A 24,993-nucleotide genomic window follows, 5' to 3' on the forward strand; every position below is an offset into this window, starting at 1 on the left:
GTGCATTGAAACGGCCGCTTGTTGCATTCGGAATCCAGGCAACCTGAGATTTAAACTGGAAATGCCACCAGCTCAGCACTTTCCTTAAAAAACAGTTAGCAGGTAGGCTGATGCTGCAAGGCAAAAAGTGCTGAATGGGGCAAAACCGTGCTACGTGTTACAGCATGTTGCTGGAGTCGATTTCTAATAAGACACGGGCAGTCTAAGAATGGCATAAGGTAAAACTGTTTGCAGTTATGCTAATGAACTAAAGTGGCTTTGCATGCAGTACTCTGCTAGAGGAATATTTCAGAGGAGTTTATTGCTTTGATAAATGTAGAATCTGTGTATATGTGAATAAGATATATGAAGTACCTCATGAATAATAAAGACGCGTTGAAAAAAAAATGTCACCACATGCTTTGGATGTGTTCACATCTCGTATGCAGTAGATATGCCCCTATATTGTAATCCAAGTCCATTAGCTACCATCGGATTTTCAGATGATGGTGGTGTTTAATAAGACATTGCACCGATCAATTATTGATGGTCGTTCATTTAGTGGCACGGAGTTCAGCCTGTGGTGACTTTCTGAAGAAAAGGGGTTGGAGCAGAATTAAAGAGATGTCGGCGCGCAGGATGAGGGACGCACCACAGACTCCGAAAAAAAAAGGATCTTGTTTTAACTCGATATCACAGCGCAAACTCGAACCATAACCTAATGGCATTTCATCTCAAATGGCAGAAATACCCCAGACAGCGCTGATAGTAACAGAAACAGCCCTCAGCCAGCTTGTCACTTTGTATAACGGGAAACGGTCGCAACACGATTTCTTCCTAACATCTCGTAATGATCTCAAAAAGAGGGAACAGGATGCGGTTCTCGCGTTAAATGTCGGAGAGCGAGCAGGTGAATAAGTCTCGGAGGCGCTCAGTAAACACGGACACATGTTGTCGTTGTAAACCCACTCCGCTCTTAATGTGAGCTGGCTTTGCCTGGTTTTGTGTAACGAATGGGTTTTTCTTGGTACACGGTTGAGCGCGCAGTCTGGTGCTGTGGGCAAAGCGCCGTGCTCTCATTTCAGCCTCTCTGGGGAGAGCTGCACCATCAGAGAGAAATGATTCAATCTCTTTCTCCGCTCCATTTTCACTCATTCCTCCTGGAGTGGATCAACCTGTGCCCCCAGCGCAGTATGGTGTGTGTGTGTGTGTGTTGTATGCAGATGGCCATGCTAGCATGTACACACATCTACGTCGGGGAACATAATTGCGTTGCAAGTTTATAGTCATATTTTTTTGGTATGTTAAACGTTTTTTTCCGTCTTTCTGTGTGTCTGTTGTCCAGGCGCTGATATGCATTGAGGATGAGTGGAGTCGGTGAAAACCCATCTGACCCTGCCAGGGCAGAGTCACGAAAACGCAAAGAATGTTCTGCAGAACTTCTAGGACCCAGGTAAGTAATCACCCGAAGTAATGTGGGGCAAAGTAATTATCATGCAACAAAGGTCACATCCAGAATGAGCCTCTACACGCAGACACGTTATTAGCAACTTTGACAAAATGTCGGGTCTGAAAGCTTGTGCGCCCCTCGGAGCGCCCTGCAGCACTGTGGGAGAATGTATTCTAAATTTGCATAATTAATCTATAGTCAAGCACCAAACAATGTAGGTTTTTCTTTATTGATGCACTGCGCCTTGTTGGCATAGTGGAAAAGCCTAAAGATATATTTCAAGCCATTAGATGCATAATTGATTCTAGCCTTCTTCTCTTCAAGCCCAAGATTTACAGTAGATGCTGTGCATTGTAATGCGGCAGCTATGGAAATGTGGACACACATATCTGGATTATGTTGATGGATTTTTCTTCTCACAAACACACGCACACATGCCATAAACCTGTGTCATCCTCGCCGTTGCCGCTGCCTTGATTGCTTTTCTGTTCCTCTTCTCTCTGCAGTCCCAAGCGGAGCAACGAGAAGCGCAACCGCGAGCACGAGAACAAATACATAGAAGAGCTCGCCGAGCTGATCTTCGCCAACTTCAACGACATCGACAACTTCAATGTCAAACCAGACAAATGTGCAATCCTGAAGGAAACTGTGAAACAAATCAGACAAATAAAGGAGCAAGGTACAAGCGGCGACACGTAACGTTTCTGACGCTTTGTCTTAGTCTGTTGACAAAACTGTCAAGGTTCCAAAGTACAAAAGTGGGAAATAATACAAAGGCACCTGAGCTGGCTCCATTGAAGTTCAGTAGGTTTTTATTACTTAAAATGTGGATTGTGCACTCACCAGTCACTTTATACCTGGTACACCTGTTCAGTTGCTTGTTAACACATCTAATCAGCCAATCACATGGCGGTAATCAATGCATTTAGTCATGTAGAGGTGATCAAGGCAACTTGCTGAAGTTCAAACCGAGCATCAGAATGGAGAAGAAAGAGGATTTAAGTGACTTTGAACGTGGTATAGTTGTTGGTACCAGACTGGCTGGACTGAGTGTTTCAGAAACTGAAGATCTACTGGGATTTACACACACAACCATCTCTAGGGTTTAACAGAGAATGGTCCGAAAAAGAGAAAATATCCACTGAGCAGCAGTTGTTGATGTGAGAGTTCAGAGGAGAATGGGCAGACTGGTTGGAGATGATAGAAAGGCAACAGTAACTCAAATAACCACTGGTTACAACCAAGGAATGTAGAATACCATCTCTGAACACACAACACGTCCAACCTTGAAGAAGATGGGCTACAGCAGCAGAAGAACACACCGGGGGCCACTCCTGTCAGCTAAGAACAGGAAGCTGAGACTACAGTTCACATAGACTCACCAACACTGGACAATAGAAGACTGGAAAAACGTTGCCTGGTCTGATGAGTCTTGATTTCAGCTGCAACATTCAGATGTCAGGGTCAGAATTTGGTGTAACCAACATGAAAGCATGGATCCATCCTGACTTGTATCAACGGTTCAGGCTGGTGGTGGTGGTGTGATGGTGTGGGGGATATTTTCTTGGCACACTTTGGGCCCTTTAGTATAAACTGAGCATGGTTTAAATGCCACAGCCTCCCTGAGTATTGTTGCTGACCATGTCCATCCCTTTATGACCACAGTGGACCATCTTCTGACGGCTACTTCCAGCAGGATAATGCACCATGTCACAAAGCTCATATCATCTCAAACTGGTTCCTTGAACGTGACAATGAGTTCACTGTACTCCAATGGCCTCCACAGTCACCAGATCTCAATCCAATAGAGGAACCTTTGGGATGTGGTGGAACGGGAGATTCTCATCATAGATGTGCAGCCAACAAATCTGCAGCAACTGTGTGATGTCATCATGTCAATATGGACCAAAATCTCTGAGGAATGTTTCCAACACCTTATTGAAAGTATGACACCAAGAATTAAGGCAGTACTGAAGGAAAAATGGGGTCCAACCTTTTACTAGCAAGGTGTATCTAATAAAGTGGCCGGTGAGTGCATATATCGAGCATAACCTAAGTGAAAACCAGAAAATAGATTTAGCACTGCTACAAATCAAATTAGTAGTATCATGTATGAGTTTCTTGTTAAGGTTCCTCTACAGCCACGAGTGCCACAGCTGGCCTTGTGTCGGCAGAAACCTCAGATTTGATGGCATAAGTATTATGGTTTGGCATCTGCTCCACATGCAATAATTGATGGTGTTATTAAAGAGCAGCACAATTGATTTAATGTTCCCTCCGTCACTCCATCAAATAACGTGCATAAACTAGAGCAGCATTTTGTTGGCTGCCAATCTTTCCCACATCCGTTCCGAGCCAGCACATCAGGCGAATGGATCAGCGCGCTCGCTTTTACTCGCCAGCTTCTCCTTTCCAGTAGTCTTCTGTAATTGGCTGAGGTCTGTCTGTCTTGTACATATTTCACCCCCCCCCCCCACACACAGGTTCAAACGCACCATAAAAATGTTTTACACTCGTCGTGTGAATTTAAATGCAAAGACTCAACTTCAGTGTGGACTGTGCATGTATTAAAAAAAAAACAAAAAAAAAACTGGTAGACAAAGATTGTCTCGGTTGAGGTGTACATGAATCAGACTGGCTGGTGAGGTCATCAGCTTGATGTGACTCACGGAGCCAAGTGTTATGTAATGCTGAGAATTGTGATGCAAAAAATCCCGCTCAAACTTCTCGCTACTGTCTGTCCGTCCCCTCCCTCGTTCGCCTGACTTATCCCATTCTCCCTACTACAGAACCGAGGCCTAAAGAGAATTTCTTTTATAGTTCCAACTAGGAACTCCTGCTCGTTTCACCACATCTGTCATCCGTTTAGTGAGATGTACCAAAGATGTGCAGGAATGATTGCGGTACATCTTTTTTTTTTTTCCCCTTCTGTTCTTTAAAATGTGACTCTTACTAATTGGTGTCGCAGCCTTCCTGCGGAGAAGTGCAACGCAGCGACGATGGCCTTTGAAAAAAAAAAAAGCTGCCTCCCGCCGAAAGTTGCTAATTCCGCCCTGCTTGTTCCCCTCATGCTGTCTGCGTACATTTTCCTAATTGAAATCAGAGTGGAAATGCTTAGCATAAGCTTAGCTCTTTTCTTTCCGCCTTGTTGCACCTTAACAGACAATATGTGGAGTAATAACATTTCTACGTGGCCTATAAAATAATAGCGAAGCCAAGAGTTTTACAGCTTCCTTTACACATAGTGTTGGCAAGAGTGAGCGGTTAAGACCAGCACTCACGGGCTTAAAGCAGCTGCCACGCATATATTGTTGTATTCATTATACGTACGTGAAAAGCATTAAAAAAATGCATTTAATTAAATGTTAAATAGTACACGGCAAAGGTGTTGACCCGTTGCTTGTTCCTGATAAATCCCTTCCGTTGTCTGCGGTGCAGACGGACAGAAAGCCAGCGAGGGTCGTGCTGACACTGAGTGATGGGTCTGTACCCAGGGCAGCTGTGCTGGTCTACCGAGCCCCGCTGGGCCTGGAGAGGTCCTGCTGAGGCGCACATCATTAACACTGAAAGAGATGAATATGAGTCTGTGGGGTGTTGAGTGAGCCCACCGAGCCCAGGCGTAAACCTGCACTCGTGCGTCCGCTTTTTCACACATGCACTCCCCAAAAAAGGGAAGGACACGAATTTTGCTCGCTTTTTCTACCCACAACATTTTTTCACCATATGGTCAGCCGTCTTCTTGGCGTGGTGCGACAGTTAAATGTGCCCCCCTCCCAACCCCCCCACACACCCGACAGCCCACTCATATTCCGCCTCTCATCATCATCCCTAAAAGTAGGGCAGCCTCCGCTCTGAACATAAGGCTTCTCTGCATGGTTATTGACCCACTCGCATGAACGAGTGAAAAGCACCATACTGCAGGTACAGAAGCTTTGCAAGATGCTCTGAATTTTCACGCCTTATTTGTTTAAACCGTTTCGCAGTGTTTTTTTGCATTAAAATAACACTTTTGTTTGTTAGCCGGTAGGTTCAGAAGTGCTCCATTTAAATGTCCTCATCGTGAGCACTTTAAACTTGACTGTGCAGCGCTCGTATCATAAAATATAGGCCGACATCATGGTTATGTGCAATGCTTGGTTTAGGTTCTTAGTTAAGGATGTAAAACGTGCAAAATCAGACGCTGCAAGAAAACAGTAGTTTTATAAAGTTACTTATATGTGTTCTATATTTAACTTGACCTTGTGCTATTTATAAATATACATTATTATTATCATTTTGCATTCAATATTGAGTTATTCAAATATTATATTAAGCCTTTTTGTATTTCAAGCATGTGCAACAGTAGGTTGCAACTGCCCTAACCATAAACATACCTATATATAGCGGCTTTATTCATCCCAAACTGGAAAATTTCACATATATAAACTGATGGATAGATGAAGTAGGGACCCCCTACCTACTATATGTGTTCTATATTAAACCAGGTCTAGTGTTATTTATAAATATACATTATTATTACATTTTGCGTTCAGTATCAAGCTATCCTTTATCTCGTTACTAAAATATGTTGTATTCGGGTTATGTGTATTTAAAGAAATTTAAATTTGTGGGGGAAATTTAAAAAAAAAAAAAAAAATTAAAAATTAAAAAATGTCAAATCAACCAAAAATTTTGTGACCCCCCTGCAGTACCTTTGCAGACCTCCTGGGGGTCACGTACCCCCTGTTGAAGACCAATGGTTTAAGTTTCAAAATGACAGGACGTTGTTGTGTTTAGTTGCATAAAACTAAGAAATATTGTTTGCTTACTTTAATTTTTAATATTAATTAATAACTTTAGTCTAAAAAATGATCTTTTTGTTGATAAACCGTGCATCTGCCCTTGCTGCTTGACCCACTCCTTGAGCTTGCTATCCTATTTAGAACAAGAGTTGTTTACACACTCCTTCCATAATGGCTTCTTCACACACACACACACACACACACAGACATGACAATGCAACAAGCCACCAGCGTGTCAGCCGTGCGCTCTGACACACTCATTTACAACAACCTTTCACTCAGTTCGTTGCTCCGCGCTTGGGTTCGAGCCACGGCTCCATGTTTTCACAAAAGGGACCAAATAATGTGTTTGCTTTGTAACCGGATGGATACTTGCTAAAAGACTTGTCAACGGGTGACCTCTTTTAAAGTATGTGGGCCAGTTTCGGGGGGGAATTGTTTGCTTCTGCTTGTTCTCCCTGACCCCTGTGTTTTGGTGTCGCGGGACCGGGTGGGAATTTGTTCACTAAAATACCATAATTTTGGTATTTTAGACGCGGCGCGGGACATCAAGTTTTTTGGAAAGGTTTCCCTAAATGTTTTTTTAACTTTTCCCCTCCCCTCCCTGACAGAAAAAGCAGCAGCAGCGAACGAGGAGGAGGTGCAGAAGGCGGACGTGTCGTCGACAGGCCAAAGTGTGATTGACAAAGATGCCTTGGGACCAATGATGCTGGAGGTGGGTCCTTAATCACTCATGGTGTCATATCTGTGAAGAAAACGTTGGGAAATGCCACACTTTAACTCGAGTGCCTCGCGCTGAAACCGAACGCTCAAAGAAAACGCTCAAACGGGGCCTCCTCCTTAAATCATGATTGGTATATAATGAAGAGTGCCATCCACGGAGAACAATCACAAATGAGCCCCGAGTAGTGGCGGTGTGTGTGGAGTAAAAGCTGCCAGCGTCTTGTATCCGCCACTGATTGGCTGTAAATCACCGAGCGGAGCAATGGCCTCGTTGTGCCGCGGAGGGCCACTGAAGTGCTTACATATAATGGGAAAGAAAGCAACAGCCTGGCGAATGAATCAGTCCATTCAGCCCGTCCTCTCCACATTTCCTCCCTCCCTCGTACTTGTTCGGCTCTCTTTTCTCCCTCCCTCTCTCCCTCCCTCCCTCATCTTCTCTTCCTTTCGCCTCTAGATCTGTCCTGTCATGGAATATTTATAGCCCTCCTGGTCCAGCGTCACTGAATCGACATACTAACTCGCGGCTAAATATAGCCCAGCGCAGCCTGCGAGCTTTCCCATCTGTCAGCAGCCCCAAAACACAGGGATCGGCCATTCACACCCGCTCCTCTCTAGCCATGTCCCCGTCCGCCAGCTTGGGCTCATTACAGGAGGCTCGGAAGAGAATGGCTGTCGGTAGGAAATGCACCCACGCGCCCCGTGACCCTCCTCCGAGGCTTTTCCGCTGCCCACTCTCATGCAGACACAGGCTGCGAAGAAACGTGCTCTTGTTTTAAACTTTTCCTGTTACAAGAATACTGTGGCATATATTCCATTTCTGTTATTATTATTATTTATTTAAAGCACAGTTATGCTTTAAACGATGTCAGATTACAGTGTAAGTAAGCAAGTAAGAGTGTGAATCCCTGTTTGCGAAGCACCGCTGTTATATAAATAACCCCGAGAGGGGAGCTGACCCTACAGCGATTCACTACCTGCTCCATATTAGTGCAGACGTAAGCAATAAAGAGTCGTATATCAAGACAATGGGTTAGGTGCAAAGTGGAACAGATACAGCACGGGGAGAGCCTGATCGCTCACAATGTATTTATTTAGAGTATATTGATTTGTCGTGGCTTTAGTCATCCCTGCCGCGTATATTTAGCGAGGGCATTGTAAATCAAGGTATTGGCTAACGGCATTATGCAAGAGCGTCTGCAGGAAGGCAAGAGCTGGCACTCGAGGGTGTTTGCTCCGTTTCTGTTTGCCCTACTTGTCCAGTTCACGGCCTTTCTTCACACAGGCTGGACTTACACAACCGTGTTGCATTTTGGAGCAGCTCTGGTGCACGCAGTGATAGATGAGATCTCCTTAAGTCTATTTTCAGATCGAGCCGGGTTGAGGCATGCCAGGGAAAACTTGTGTCCCACTGTGATCGCGCGTAACCTGGGATTTGCCGAACCCCAAAATTGAGCCCGTTGTTTGATCGCGGGTCTGTTTTTAGAGACGAACAGATAATTAGAAGCTGTGCAGTGGACTCGCTGTCAGAAAAGAGAAAATGCAACCAAATGTGAAGCGCAAACATTTAGTTTATAGATATGAAAATAATGTATGTATGATACTAGTTTAAGCACCTATGTGGTCTAACTTTATCTAAGACTACAACAATTATTAGTCTCATATATTTCCTTTAAATGGTTTCTCATAATAACATGAAGCCTATAAAGCAGGAATATTGAGCAAAAATGTAAAAAGAACTGAATTAAATCTATTCTCACATAATATAGAACTAAGTGTATGTGCATGAATGCAGATGTGTATGATGTTCTCTCACTGCATTTCAAAATTAGAGAAAATAAATTGTGAAATTTGTGCTCGAATAAAGTGCTTAACTTCAGAAAAGTGAAATAAAGGGAGTGAAACCTGTAATTTCCCCTTTTTTTTGATTTACATCTTGACTAAACAGTCTGAAGCAACTTTACAGATAACACTTTTTCTCCTCTCAGTTTATCTCCATTTGTTACTATATATATCTTTTCATGTATCACCCTCTCATCTCGTCTGTAGTGTTGCAATGTTTAGTGGACATCTCAGATTTGATTTGATTAGCCGAGTATTATGACATGGCTTTACTCTCATGCGATCGGCCTGTGTGTCTCATCCACTAAACTATTACCGTAAAGACTATAAAAGCTGCGCCGGTTAAAATAGATCTAAACATGTGGTATTTGAAGTACCATAACTCACCAATGGATGAAATTTAAAGTGTAACTGAACAGTGGGAAGCTGCACTTTCTGGACAAATAATAAAAAAAAAAATCTGTCATTACGGTAACGATGATGCACCACTGCTGTCGGCTGCAGGTTGGGGAGCGACGCAAGACTGGGGAGACCCAGGAAGAGGATTTAGTTAGTTAAACTCTTGAGATGTCACGAATGTCCACAAAAGTACTTAACAGTTTTCAGCAGCAGTTTGAATTTTGGCAGTAGTGCAAACCACTGTGAGTTACGGTAAATTAAAAACCGCAAGCTTTAACCGATCACTCGTAATCTATTCACTTTTAAAGGGTTAAACCATAACTTTCCCCAAAGGAGAAGTAGCATTTCAACCTTGAACTTTTATGTAATAATACAGATTTCTGAAGTGCACAACAAATTAATACAGCCGTTTTATTTTGCCATTTACCCTGCCGTTAAGAAGGGCAGATAGTGTTAAGTATGCATTGATTTAAATGTGCTAATTGTAACTGGAAACACATCTGCAGGAGGTTGCTTGAACCCACTTAGAGCATATCAGCAATGACAGACTAAACCGTCTACATGTGCATAAACAAACGGCAACTGCAGGGAAAACAACTTGGCCATGCTAACCATTAGCATCTGCTCTGCTCTGGGAGTCTTTGTTGAGTTCTTGGTTTGGGGGGGGGGGGCAGAAAAGCACTGGCACTGATCTGCAACCAACAGTTAGACAGAACGCACTGTATCGGTCCAAATATTTACGCCGCTCTCTCGTTGTTTTGAGTTCAGAAAGGCAGCGGATCAGAAAGCGGTTCGCTCGCCGTCCGTCGCTCTGCAGCTGACAGATTGTTGCTAGTGGATGTTCCAGCCTCTTGTTAGGTTGTTTGCACGTAGCGGCTGTGCTGCTGCGGTGGACTGTTTCAGTTTTACAAAGCCTCCGTTCAAAGCCGTCCCTCACTTCTGATGATCTGGCTTTTTTTTTCGTGTCATGTTTCCTTGTGGTAAATGTTTGGTGAACTCTCTGCTTCCATCGTGTGTCGATCAACTGTTGCTCGGTTGCCTCGGTTACGTTATTAGTTCACATCACCATCACATTTTTTTTTCTCTTTTCTCTTTTCTCCTTTAATGTGGCCGACATGTGTCGTCACTTTTAGTCTCTCTCCGCGTCTTGTATGCGACTCTAGGAAGTGACAAATCCGCCCGTGTTGTGTTTAGTTAATGATTATTCAATCAGAGGTGAGGTGAGCAGACACGTCGCTACGAGTCTCTCGTGTCTTATATTAACGCCGGCTTTTTTTTTTTACAAGAATGAGAATTCTCCTTTTTAAATGCTCCGGGTGCTTTGATGGCCTAATTGACACCATCTTGTGTGTAATGGCCGACCTGGGGCTGTGTTCCTTCAATTAAGTGCTGCTGCTCCTTCACTTCCTCCAACCTCTGCAGGTGCACGCATTTATCCTGCTTTCTGTGCGATGATGAGCATCTGCTGGAGTGATGCATGTACCCGGCACACAGAGTACCGATCTCCTCTCTTTAGACACAATATAGTTGCAGTGCGTATTACACAATTGGCCGGCATTTCAGTTGCTTGTGTGCCTTTCAGCTGACACATTCAGTACTGGCCACGGCTTGGGCACATCAATAAAGATAATACGCTGACAGGGTTACTGGCGGATTATTTAGAAAGTAACAACCGTACAAACATAAGCAATATAATGCATCTTCTCTGCCTCTACAACAGTTTAAACAGTAATAGTCGAGGAAAACACATCGAGCTGCATTTGTGATAAATAAGAGTTTTGTTCTGTTTGTGTAGGAGGAGAGAGGGAGGGGGAAGAAAAAATAGGTGAACTAACTTGTCTGTTCCCCTTGATCCCCTTTAGGCCCTGGACGGCTTCTTCTTTGTGGTGAACATGGAGGGCAACATCGTGTTTGTGTCTGAGAATGTGACCCAGTACCTGCGCTACAACCAGGAGGAGCTGATGAACACCAGCGTCTACAGCGTGCTGCACGTCGGGGACCACGCCGAGTTCATCAAGAACCTGCTGCCTAAATCTCTCGGTTAGCCCTGAGCTTAATTCTCCTGGTCGCTTTGCAACCTGTACTCGTCTCCTGCTGCATCTCTGAATCCACATGTGTGTCCTCTATTGCAGTGGTTCCCCAAAACGTCTCACCGTCAGTTTTCACCTATTTCACCAGTTTTTAACCAGTACTGTCTCCCTACATGTAGAATATTTGGGCTTAAAGTATTCACTGTGCCAGATCTCCAGCATGTAGCGTTTGATCTCAATTTAAAAAAAAAAAAAAAAAAGATCAACATTTACTGAATTTGAATGAAATGAGAGTAACGCAGCTTTCCCTTTCCAGACTAACATCACTAACCAGTCAGAAGTAGGGAGGGGATGTGTCTTGGAAAACCTGGTTAAGATCCAGCTGCAGCTGATGGTGCATTCAAGACAGCTTGGGGAAAAAATGAGCTCTGAGTTGTCAAACTCAGAAATTACTGCTTTCAAAATATAAATAAAAAAATAGCTGTTGCACATATTGTAATGTTCCTGAAACGTTGAAAATAAACAAAACTTATTTATTCTCCTCCGAGAATGCAACCTCAGCGCTATGATGTCAGAAGTCTGAAATTTTCAAGTTCGAATGCAGAATTTCCGAGTTTTCATGAAGGCATCGTCAGTGTCGTTGGAAAGATGGAGAGTGAATTTATGAAGCAAGTTGAATGCAATTTAACTGCAAACAAAGGGCTTAAAAATAGTAAAAATAATAACTAGTGTTAAATGTTTGCATGTAAATGTTGCAATGTAGAGTTAGAATATGATCTACAGTTGTTTTTGTATTAATTGAAACTGAATTAAATGCTTAAATTGCTAATTGAATAATTCCTCAAATTAATTAGCTTTAAAAATTCAGGATTTATTTTTTTACTTTGAGCCTTGGTTTTCTTAGATACAAGTAGGAAAAGAGTTTGGGAACGAATGCTCTATTGTACGTTGCATCGCCTCTTTCCTCTTCCCCGTTCAGACGGGTACGATGTAGGTGGCTATTTAATTAAAATGGTCGGCTGGTTAATCTGGTAAAGCCGGTTAATACAGTGTTGCATCAGTGCATAGAACCTATAGGTTCTTCTTCTCTTTCACTGATGCTCAGCCCAGACGTTTGCTCTCACTCCTCTCCTCGTCCTCCCTCCCTTTTCAGCTAATTAACTTCCCTTTTCGTCTTCTCTCCCCTGTCAGCAGCCGGCATCGTGCTCTTCCTATATTCTCATTTAATGCCCTTCCTTCCCCTTCTCTTCACTTTTTTTTTTTTTTTTTACTCTCTCTCTTTCTCTGCCACACACCCTCACCCACAAGTTCCCATTTTTAATGCTCTCACTTTCCCATTTTCTAGCCCACCCGTAAAACATCACCCGTCTTTATCGAAGCATCTAATGAAAACAGTCCATTTATATTTGTAGGGTTGGAATTTACCCCCTTTTTTAAGTTTAGCCCTTTCCACATCTTCTCCCAGTCCGACATCCATTTAACATCTTAGCCCCCGCGTCTTTATTTTTCCGCACACAGAGGCGATCGTGATCTATGTCGCCGCAGCCCATCAGGAGCTGTAAGTCCTTCACTCTTTCTGTCCCGGTGCTTCGGATTGAGGTCTGAGCACCGAGCCATCTGGGTGGGAGAGCAGCGCAGAGCGGAGTACCCTGGAAACGATCAGTGGGCTGTGTCCCAGATACTGGGGAGATTATCAATGCACTGAATGAGATCACAAACCAGATGGAGTGTGATGGGAGTTTGCTAGAGTGAAATGAGTTGTGAGTGACTATACATGTCTCTCTTTTTTTTTTTTTTTTCTCTTCCTCTGTGTGTGTGAATGTGCTTACACGTGTGTGGAGTTTGCTCACGCCTGTGTAAGTGTTGGAGAGGAGAAGAAAGATTGGCAGTGATGTTTTAGAGGACATGCATATGGAGGCCTGGCTGTGATGCATGGCTGCGGATAGACGGCACAGGGCTCACGGTTCCAACTGCTCATTATGACTGATCTCTACCCAGCAACAGCTCTCTTCTTTCTGCACTTTTTCCGCCTTCGATTCTCTCTGTCTTGTTCTCATTATGTCTTTCACTTGCAGTGTGGTGGTAGCCTCTCCTGGCTCGCTCGCTGCAGCTCCCGATCTCACTTGCGCTGCTGTTCGGTTTTGGCTTGAGTTTCAGTTCAGTTTTGACCTCCTCTGCTGCCTTTTTTTTTAAAATTTTTCTTTCTTTCTTTCTTTCTCCAGTGAACGGCGTGCCGTGGTCCAGCGAGGGTCCGAGGAGGAACAGTCACACCTTCAACTGCCGAATGCTGGTCAACCCCCACAGCGAGAGCCAGGACGAGCCTCACGAGCACGAGCCGCAGCAGCAGAAATATGAGACCATGCAGTGTTTTGCTGTTTCAGAGCCCAAGTCCATCAAAGAGGAAGGAGACGGTATGGAAGGAAAGGGTGGGTGGGGTGGTGGTGGGGGGAGGTAGTCACGGTTTGACATTGAATCTGGCATTAATTAATTTCCACTTTATTACCTTTTGAAATTTAGGAGTTTTGAATTAAGCAGTGAAGGGAACCTTACGTTCTGATCAAAGAATGTAAAGGTCTGAGCGGGTTGGTGTGTGTGGCTCAAATTAAGTTCGGCGAGATTGAGTTTGTATTTTAAATAAACCTTCGTAAATGTGTATAATAAATCTATGCAAGAAATCCTAATTTGTTCAGGTGAAAAAGATTTCATTGGTAAAAGTACAAAATAAATACATTCGGGGGAACTTCAGGGTCACCACACAATGTGGGAACTTTGAGTGTAGAATTCTCTTTTTTTTTTTTTTCTCTCTTATGCCTGTGCACAGATGTTTATAAAAGCACTTAGTTTACCGCACATGCACATTTTCCTACAAGTACAAATCTTCCGTGCAAAAATTTCCATGGGTTCATTTACATGTACAGACCTTGGAATTATTTGTGAACATCACTTTACAAGCTCTAAATCTTACTTTGACAATTTCTAAAACATGCGGCAGTCGGAGTGTTTTAGAAATTGTGGGAGGCAGAATTAAACTGTTATGACTGAGACGTGACTGATGGCTTCGCAAAGATTTGAATTTTTAGAGTATATAATAAAAATGCATTTAGGAAAAAAAAAAAAAACTTGAGGCCAGCGAAATCGACATTCAACTGATTGCTGATGCCTTTTTTGGACGGCTGAATGGAAATTAACAGGCATCTTATCGTGAAGTCGTGTGAAGTACTACTGTTGTAGTTCAGATCAGAAAAGGAGTTGAGGAAACATGAGAACGTGATTGCCACCTGTGTAATAACCGGCGTTGTTTGTGCGAAAGCAACTTCCGTGCCAGCTGGGGGGTAAGCAAGAAAAGTGCTGGTGCCACTCAACTTCCATCCATGAAAAGTTAAATGACACGAGGGAGACGAGAGGCCGGGCAGCTGTCGTTAAAGCTCATCAATAATGCATGCACATCCCTCACAAACCTGGGCTCGTGACTCCGAGGGACGGATGTGTTTAAATCATGTGTCGCCGACAGTGAACCAATCTTTTCACAACCTTCAAAACTCAGTGCGCTCACATGCACAGCTTCATAGAGCTATGCTTTAAATGCGACTTTCTGAATGTGGTCCTTGCCCCAGTTTACATGCAACGGAGAAAATGGAATAACTGACAGGAACGTGTCCTCCTCCTCCTCCTCCACACTAGGTGGCGATATGAAGTGACCCCTGCGTCCCCATACGGGGACATGAAGTTTTGGGTTTTATTGCAGCTTATTTTGCTTCATTTAAACCAATTATCCCCATTAGTGGATGATTTAATCTAGTTTCTAGTTTGATATGACTCACAAATTTAACAATTTTTTTTCAATAGCAAGGAGCTACAACGTCGCTAATTGTTCTGTCTTTGCTCAGCCACGTTCAGGTATTAAAATAATAATAAAAATAAGTTTTTATACGTCTAATCCCAAATTCTGTGGAGAAATTAAAAATGCATACCAAACAAAAGCTCGGGTCTCAGGAGATTAATCTCGTACGTAATGTGCGCGCTACTTCTGGTGCAGATAAGATGGCGCTATCCCTCAGGTGGTTCTTCTACGGACTCTGTTTGCCGTCGTCTTCTTCTGTGACCGGCTTTCTTGGGTGTTTGTGCGCACGCGTTGTCTAGTTAAACTCCGATTAAGGCGTATACACTCTGGAAAAAATCGTTTTCCAATAATCGGATAAGGACAACTCTTGATTTTAGTCAAAGTGATGATTTGGACGCTGCACAATGTAAACACTTACTGTATGTATATTTCGGAGCTTATGGGAGCAGAGAAAGAAAGAAGTTTAATTTCTGTTGAACTACTTGTGTAAACGTCTGCAAACCTTTCCATGGGAAATGGTTTAAATTGTAGGTTGTCTCTTCTTTCCTTTCAGTCACTGAGAGGTCACTGGGCTTTTCCAGTGGTTTTCCCGACTTCAGACTTGAACGTGAGATGACGATGCCTGTAAATTTCCATAACAAGTGTCCTTTATCCAGAAGTATCCACTGACTGCATGAAAGCATTTGAATCTGATGTTCACAAAACAGTTCACGACAGGTTACTCTCCTCCCAGTACATCTGCCGTGTGTCCTTAAATACCCACTCGAAAAACCAGAACTCAGCGGTAAATTAAAACAATAAGTGAAAGCGCTAATGTTACACTCCAAGTCTAGTCTCCGGTTCTCTTTTCCCCCTCCCTGGCTTCTTGTGTGCACCAGCTCCTTGCCAGCCATACTCTGGCAAATGGACTAACTAGGACCCGGGCCAGAGGTGTGTGAGTGTTTGTGTGTACGCGAGTGGCGAGGCGGGATCAGCGGTTACTGTTGCAGGAATGTGTCCAGCTATAGACAGAAACAGAGGAAGGGAGGAGAGAGAAGGAAAGCGAGAACATTAACGGAGATTCACAGATTTAAAGGCTGGACCACCCAAGAGGCTCTGTTTACAAGTCAAAATAAGGAATGTGTGTGTGTGTGTGTGTGTGTGTGTTAGCCCTGGCATGCATTTCTTTGCGAGAAACATGTGTGGGTTTGTGGGTATTGCTGGCACAGGAAAGTTCGATGGTGGACTTTTTCGGGGTCACCCCCAGTCCTGGACTTGACGGTGTCATCTTTGCTTGTGTTAGAGGCAACTGTCATGATTGAGCGATGGCAAATCTTTAATGTTTGAGCCGGGGGGGAGGTGTCATCCGTGTGACATGTCGCTTTAGGTGAGACCAGCCGGAGACATGCACACGAGTGTACACACACACACACAGCCACATATACACACACCTTCAAAGGTCACACTTCATCATTTCCCTTGCCAACGATTGCTGCTCCTCCTCGTGAAAAGAGCGGAGCCCTGATCCCCATGCTCATTAATAACTGTATTAATTATGCTGCCTGGGAATAACATGCATTTCATTTTCTTTCCCTCCCTCTGTCTCCATCATTTACGCCCCCAAACCTCCCCCCCCCCCCCCTCCTCCTCTCCCATCCCCCCTTCATCTCCTCCGTCTCTGTCCTGTCCTCTTTGTTACATCCTCTACTTTGTCTTTTCTCTCCTCCACATGTTCCATCCCTCCGTCTCTGCCCCTCTCTCTTTTTTAGACTTTCAGTCGTGCCTGATCTGTGTGGCTCGCAGGGTGCCCACGAAGGAAAGACCCATGCTTCCTACGCACGAGAGCTTCACTACGCGCCAAGACCTGCAAGGTACAGGAACTAGTCACGCAACCATGAACCAAAAGAGCAGAGAAAATACATAGAAAAACTTAAACCACATCTTTAGATTTGGATCATTTTCACACACATATAGCTGCTTAAATAAAACTTTGCCCTTGGTTCTGGAGAGGAAAACATAGGTCCAGCATCACCATAACACATATTGCCAGCCAGTAAATCACAACATTTCACAGTTAGGTCAGTTTTTATGATACAGCTTAATAAAGTTTGACTTTCTGAATGTGGTCCATGTCCCAGTTTACATGCAACAGAGAAAATCAAATAACTGATGGGAACATGTCCTCCTCCTCCACACTAGGTGCCGATATGTGTCTTTACAGCAGGTTCATACGGCCCCCTTTACAGTTGACCTATTACGTCGTATAATAAACAAGAGTTATTCATCAGGCAGACCGGCATTTCAAACAATAACAAGATGGATTATAGTTCTGCTTTTTTAATCTCATCCTCAATGCTCTGTTTACCTTTATCTTCTGCGACCGTCTTTCTTGGAGGTTTTTGTTTTCCGGGGTCGTACGCTCATGCCTTATTTCCAATCTCATTATCTGGGCGTCTTAATCGGATAAGGAGAACTCCAATTTTAATCGGAGTAACGTGTTTACATGAACTTGTCCAGTTAAAGTCGGATTAAGGCAGTAATTCATTTTATTCATGTATATAAACGTACTGATTTTTTATTTTCATTATTTCCCACAGTAACAACAATAGGAACAACCCGTCCCCATTGCTGTGCTCTTTCAGTCACAGCTACCATTGCATTAACAAGGATAACAGATAATGAAAGATAATAAAAACAAACGAAAACAGACACAGAAGATGCTTCCATACAAGGTTGATACAGAGAATCAATAAAACAAGTACTGAGATAAAACAGACATTTTCTTAACAATTAGAAAAAATAATAGTAATAAAATAAAAATGAACGCATAAATATGAAGAAGTATCACAGTCAGTTTCCACCCTAACTAAAGGCCCTTTTCAGGAGCCCTTTAAGAAATTTACCGCACTTTGCTTCAGGCATTTGGGTAATTAAAGATTATTACATCCTTGCTAAAGGCCCTTATGATTGAATGTGCTGGTTGTACTAGCGTCCCACCTCTGTCTGCTCTCTGGGAGGTAAAGAACCTGTCTGAACACTACTGGCACCTAGATGCAGACGTCTGTCTGTGCTTCACCTGTTCTTTGATGTAATCATACCATTTGTGTGGCACACACACAGAGAGAGACAGCCGACAAACACACACTCATAGTTAGTCACTGACATATAGTAATTTACTATAATTTCCTGCTCAGATTTCTGTAGGCGTACACGAACTGTATGCATGCCCCTGTTTATTTACCTGTCTTTTAGGACAGATAATTACTATGATTTGTTCCATTCGAGGTTGATAGTAGGATCTTTCACTCGCGGCCTTGTTTTAATAAAAATATTTCCTCTTAAATTGGCTGTTCCCTGCGAGAGCTTGTCGGATATGGTGTGGAGCTGTGAATGACTCCCGTTATGGATGTCAGTGTGACAAGTCTTTAGTCAGTCCCTATGGCTGTCATTCAAGCAGCAGTGAGCTTGTCACCCTTTCAAATGCATCACCGCCTCCATTTAAATTGCATTCCAGCGAGGAATGGAACAACTGTTACACTGCCATGACTGAGAGTGTACGGGTGTACCCGTCAAGGTCTAAAGATAGTCGAGCCTGAGCTGCTGTGATGACTCTTAAAAGGAATTCTTCCACCTGCTCAGTTTAGTGTGAACATGGTGGTCTTACCCTATTGGCATGCACCTTCCTTGCAATATTTTTTTTTTTTTTTTTTACATGTTTATTTCTTAACTTAGCTGTCACATCGTACAGCTATTGACATACTTTGCTGTTTCTTCAGTCTGATTAAAACCACACAGCTCTTGGGCAGCAAAATAGCCAAGTGGAGAAGTGGTCAACAGGCTCTACATATTTATGTTTGAGAGGGACAATAAATCCCCAAGAGCTCAGTTAGAGTGGATTTGTGTTTAGATACAGAAATCCCTACTTCCACACATCACTAAGACCTCTTTAATCTGGTCCCCCGTTCTCAGGTAAGATAACGTCCCTGGATACCAGTCTGCTGCGAGCGTCCATGAAGCCTGGCTGGGAAGATCTGGTGAGACGCTGCATACAGAGGTTCCACCTGCAGAACGACGGGGAAATGTCTTTTGCTAAGAGACATCAGCAAGAAGGTAAAGCCGTTTAACTACAAAGACTATTCTGTGAGAGTTTTTGGCTCTTGTTCTTCAATCCTCTCTTCTGGTCCCGTTGTTGACATAATCATAACACGGTGTCTCCAGAACTAATGGTAAATTACAGGCTACTGTCGTCATCCAGTTACTATGTCTATGTGCAGCTGCGAGAAGGAAATAAAAGCCATCTTGGGACAATATAAATTTTTCCTGGGAAACCTTTGGACGGATTTGTGTGGATGTTACTTAGACATGTACCTAGACTTTGACACAAGCACAAACACAAAAACATGAAGAACAGCACAAGGTGTTGACCTGGCCTCCAAATTCCCTAGATCCCAAACTCATCAAGTATCTTTGTGGTGATCCACAGAGGCCCCTCCCCTCAACTCACTAACAACTTCCTGTAGCCAGACATCACAAGACACCCTCAGAAGACCCATGTCCATTCTCTGATGAGTCGCAACTGTTTTTGAGACACAAGAGAGACTTGCACAATATTAGGAAGGGTGGTCATAATGTTGTGTCTGTTCCCCCCATACAGTGCTCCGTCACGGCCAAGCGTTCAGCCCCATCTACCGGTTCTCCCTCTCTGACGGAACCATCGTCTCGGCCCACACCAAGAGCAAACTGGTGCGCTCACCTGCCACCAACGAACCCCAGCTCTACATGTCCCTGCACATTCTACAGAGGTATGTCTCACCATCTACACCAGAGTCGGAGGGAGAGAAGCAGAGAGACACAAATCCTTAATATGAACTTACATGTTTCGGCCTGTTGGTGCCCTGCAGCGCAACCTGACGCTTTCATGTATTCTGCCGTAGAGCGGAAGAATATCTAAAACGATGCTTGAGTCCTGAGATGACATCCACCAATACGATGCTAATCTATTATTACCACAACCAAGCCACTAATAATGGTGTTATAAGGTCTTGTATTGATACTTGTGGTGATGTAGCTCATGGTATTCAATTCATATCAGAAACATTTGGATTTCATTGAGGGTCATTCTTCAATTGATGTAAAGAAAGAAAAATACAGTTGGAATAATTGGAGCAACTAATTTTGTCACGTGTGCTTTAGTGGTGGGTGTTGGCGAGCACTTAACGATACGATACGTATCGCGATACTTTAGTCACGATACGATACAATATTGCAATATTATTATATTGGGATATATTGCAATATTCTACATAGTTCACTCAGAAATTTTAAATGTAGCTTACATACATTTATACCATGGTCTGGGTGATTCTCGACACATTAAAAAGTGATAATGGACACCCATAAAGGCGTTCCGGTCAAATTACCTGATGACAGTCCTAAATGACTGCGCTGGCTCAAACGCTTTGGCAACAGAAACACAGAACATACGTTATTTCACAGTTTACTTCGTTGGGCATTACCCCTTACATATCGGATGACTGATAGTTCATTGGACAAATGAGTGTACAAAAAAGTGGTGATGGAGGTGTGGAAGTTGTTCAGGGTCAGCCCTAAACACAGCTTTTTCTTTTAAAATTAATATTAAGATGTTCAAAATCGATATTGTATCAGAAGGAAAAGTATCGCGATATATTGCCATATAGATATTTTTTCCCAACCCTTGTATTAAAAAAATTGCTATTTAATTTTTTATCATTTAAAGTTATTTTAAATATCTAATATCTTTGCAGCATTTGACAGCATTTATGTTAAATTACGGCATTTATTTGTATTACTACGTTTCTGTTTTGTCCATCTCTGCATAAAGCTTGTCCCAAAAACAATTTGATTGGTCTGTCAGAAATTGGGGAAGTACTTGAAAAAGAGGGTTCTTGTGGATGAAGAGTTGACTAATCGGTTATATCTTGTGATTTTTACCCTCTAGGGAGCAGACGGTATGTGGAATGGGCCAGGACATGGGTCCTGGAGCACAGGCAACCGGGATGACTCCCAAACCAATGAACTCCTCCACTCCCTCCATGACTCCTCCAACCCCGGGCAGTTTGCCGGGTTCGGGGCCTCAGGGCCAAGACACTACCATCAGCAGCAACAGCACGCCTTTCTCCCCTCCAGGCCCTACTGGTCCCAGAGAACCAGCAGCCATGGGGGGCCATATGCAGGGCTACCGCTTTGGATGTCCCCCACCACACAACCACACCGGGGGGATGCAGCCGCCACAGCAGGGCCCCAACTGGAGGATGAACAGCCCGTCTCGGGCGAGCCCCAGCCCGGCCGGCGGGCCCCATCCACCTCAACAGAACTCTATGCTGTCACCCAGGCACCGGGGTAGTCCTGGGGGGGCGGGCAGCCCTCGTGTAGCAGGAGGCCTGCACTCGCCCTCCCCAGTGGGGATGTGCGGTGGAGGACCTGGAGGTGCTGGAGGTAGCACGTCTAGCACCCATGCTAACAGCTACACTAGCAGTTCTCTGTCGGCTCTGCAGGCCCTTAGCGAGTGCCACGGTGTAGGACACGGACACGGACCCCCTCATGCACATACACTGGGGTCTCCAGACCGGAAGTTAGGCTCCCCAGCTGGTATCACGCCAGGATCAGGGGTAAACACTCACATGATGTCAAAACTCGGAGGGGGCAGCAGTGCTACCGGTGGTGCAGGGGACTCATTTGGACCTCACTCGGAGCTGAGCCAGGGGCTCGCCCAGGGTCAGACGGAGGGCAACCTAGTGGAGCCCAAGGAGGAGAGGGACGGGTCACTCGAGGGCCACGATTCTCACAACCGTTTGCATGACAACAAGGGCCACACCAAGTTACTGCAACTACTCACCACAAAACCAGAACCTCTGGAGACACCCCTGTCTCCTGGCGCAGGGGGTGAGGGTAAGGACCAGGCTGGGGCAGGGGTCCGGGGTGGCCACCAAGGAGGGAACACTCACGCCACGTCCCTTAAAGAAAAACACAAAATCCTCCACCAGCTCCTTCAGAACAGTACATCTCCTGTAGACCTTGCCAAACTCACTGCAGAGGCTACGGGCAAAGAGCTGGGTCAAGACCAAAGCCAGGGGGCTGGTGGTGCAGCTTCTGGTGCAGACATAGTTCCCAAGCAGGAGCCGTTGAGCCCAAAGAAGAAGGACAACGCCCTGCTACGCTATCTACTGGATAAGGACGACACTGTATTGAAGGACAAGGTCCCCAAGCTGGAGCCTGGGGAGGTGAAGGTTGAAGGCGGCAAACACCCCCAGGTCAAGGCGGAGAAGCCAGATGCAGGATACGATCGGGCTGAGCAGGTCAGTGCTCAGACATTTTGTCTTCTTATAAGAAAAGATGCAGGAAAGAGGCAGTTTATTTATTTATTTTTGCAATCTTTGTAATGATGGAAGAGCTGGCGCTGCCCTAAAAATGACTTTGTAACCTCTTTAGCCTGTTGCAGAAGCAAAAGTAGTTGTTTTGTTTGATTTTTTTTTCTTGTATTGCTCCACTTACCTCCTCTCTCTTTGTAAATCTGGGTTAGATAGCAGATGTTGGTTCCTCTAAGTCCCTTGTCCACGCAAGATGTTACAGCTAATTGCACTCAGACGTTACGCGGGACAGACAGCCTTTGTGGCATATTTGTGGTGGATATATAGCCTCGTCATACACACTTAATCCGTCGTGCATGATTTTTATTAACGTATATGAACACATCTGGTCCTCTCGCTGCCTGTGCGTTGGCAGCGCGGGCTGAGGGAATCTATCCGCCAGCTTCAAACAACTGTGACATTTGGAAGGAGCCCCTGTGGTTCTCCAGCCATTTGATCCTGGTTGCATTTGGCCAGAATCTGCAGGTTTGGCACCGAGTTACGGTCAGGCCTGGCGCTGAAAGAGAGAAAAGAGTAAAAGGGGAGTGAGAAGGGAGAGTGTTGCTGGAGAAACTCAACATTTGTGTGTAGCAGAGGTTTTTCAGAGTTTTTAGACCAGCTCGCCTAATGTCCTAATAGAGGAAAGAAAAGCAGCGAGACTCACTGAGCTTTCATACAGGAAACCTGCGTACGGCTATGCTCTGCTAAACATGCGTTTAAGTCTGCAAATGTCATTCTATCGCACACATCACTGCGAAACCACAGAATTACATAGAATTACACAAAATTACACAAGTGCTCTTACACTCTTTGCTTTCTCTGTTTCCCACTTTACCTTACCAGTCACGTAGTCTGGGTTACATGCCTTGCCAGAGGTAGCACTCTGTGTAGAAACGCACCCTTTCATGAAAAAAACGCTCCAAACAGCCCTGACCTTGTTTGGTTTTTGGACACGGTCTGGATAGCACGTTCCGATCGATCAGCGTGAAACGTCTGTTGTCTGTAAGGAAATCGTTCCAGAACGTTCGTTTTGCTAAAGTCTCCTGCCCTTGTTTTATTTATTTATTTTTCTTCATTCAGACGTTTAGACGGTGGCACAGAAAGTCACCTAAGCTGCGTATGTACAGCGTGTGCGCGGCCGCTCTCGTACATATGAAAAACAGGGAAAAAAGGTGATTGGTCGGATAATGGGAGCCGCTGTAGAACCGAACAAAGAAGGGGAGAGGAGAAAGAAAGGGAAAGAGAGGTGTAGATACCCCCAGGAGAGCCCAGCCTCGGCAGGCAGAGTGAAAATGATGAGCCATATGCTCCTGCATGTCCTCTCTGCTACCATGGAGATAGAGGGGAGAGGGAGTGGTGTGTTTGTAGAACATACAAGAAACAATACAGGGAAAAAGAAATTAAAAATACAGGTTGGGCATGCACGGTGTTTCTTTCTGGAAGGAAGCGGCTACAGCGCGTTGTGAAGACGATTGTGCCGGTCGCCGTCGCTACGAACGGTGACGGCGAAATTCCATCTGAACAGATGAGAATAAGGGCATTTGTTAGACACGCACTAAGCCGTGACTTCATTAGAGCCATTACATGTGTGTGAGTGGGCTTCTGCTCGTTACTGGTGAATTGCTGCTTGGCCATGTGTGAACACTGAGTGTACTAGTTAAAGAGTCCACTCATCGCCCTCTCTACTAACCTCACCCACTGTTTTCTCGCTGACTCTCCCTCCTCCTCCTCCTCCTCCTCCTCCTCCTCCTGATTGTTTGAGGGCTGAATTATTGATGGCTGGAGCAGAGCTAAATGAGAAATCAGAGCAGGGCTACGGAGGTACGGTCGACTGTAGGGACGGTCTCCCTTTCCCAGATTAAGCAACAGTGACGATGATCGCTGGTAATCGACATAAGTGACTCTGCTCCTTAATTTAAAGCGACCCATTTGCTGTCCCCTCTCCATCTGCCACTTCTGACAAATGGGCTGGCAAATCTGCCAAAAGCCTGTATCTTCATTCTGGATATGCTTGCTCACCAAAGCAGCCGAGTCCATAGAATCCAGCTGCGTCACATTCCAGCTCTGACACACCTGCTACAGAAGATCTTTCAAACCAGTATTTAAAAAAAGCAGCTCCTTCCTCTGGAGCTGAAACACACTGTATTTAAATATCTGAAATCACCGGCGGTGAATTGACGTGACATCTCCGAACACAAATGCGTTTGTAAAGCGAGACGTACGGAGGAAGAAATAGTTGGCTGGCTCTTTCGGGGCTTTACATTTGCTGAATGTATGCAACCAAATATTGTCCTCGTCCCCGCGTTCTTTGTCAGACGTGTCATTTGATCGCGGCTCATGGACGCTTCCTTAACCCACAGTCATTTACCGAGCTGTTGCTCTGTAGATAAAATCTGTCACTAAGCGCCTGACAAAACGAAACGGAGTTATTGACGGCAGCCGTGATGTGGGATTGGATGAGTAATCGCAGGGGGAAAAAAAGAGGCTCCAGATCTTATAAAGTTAAGCTTATAAACATTAGGATGGTTGTAGAAAAGACTGAAAGTGCCAATGAACGTTAGTTGTTCAGGACTTTGGCGTGTAA

At 44.4% G+C, this 24,993-nt stretch overlaps 1 protein-coding gene across 6 annotated transcripts in view; it reads left to right on the forward strand.

Moving 5' to 3' along the window:
- ncoa2 (nuclear receptor coactivator 2) overlaps positions 1-24,993 on the forward strand; it is a 64,176-nt gene that overhangs the window by 23,884 nt on the left and 15,299 nt on the right. For all 6 annotated transcript variants that reach the window (XM_047567963.1, XM_047567962.1, XM_047567968.1 and 3 more), the window contains 9 exons: positions 1,325-1,432; positions 1,936-2,108; positions 6,822-6,925; positions 11,034-11,211; positions 13,424-13,612; positions 16,791-16,892; positions 18,991-19,131; positions 19,676-19,823; positions 21,002-22,358. In XM_047567963.1, the coding sequence (XP_047423919.1) occupies positions 1,344-1,432; positions 1,936-2,108; positions 6,822-6,925; positions 11,034-11,211; positions 13,424-13,612; positions 16,791-16,892; positions 18,991-19,131; positions 19,676-19,823; positions 21,002-22,358 (2,481 nt within the window). In that variant the 5' untranslated portion in view covers positions 1,325-1,343. The remainder of the gene's footprint in view (positions 1-1,324; positions 1,433-1,935; positions 2,109-6,821; positions 6,926-11,033; positions 11,212-13,423; positions 13,613-16,790; positions 16,893-18,990; positions 19,132-19,675; positions 19,824-21,001; positions 22,359-24,993) is intronic.

This window comes from Mugil cephalus, chromosome 18 (genome assembly GCF_022458985.1).
Source record: "Mugil cephalus isolate CIBA_MC_2020 chromosome 18, CIBA_Mcephalus_1.1, whole genome shotgun sequence".
In the NCBI taxonomy this organism is placed as follows: domain Eukaryota; kingdom Metazoa; phylum Chordata; class Actinopteri; order Mugiliformes; family Mugilidae; genus Mugil; species Mugil cephalus.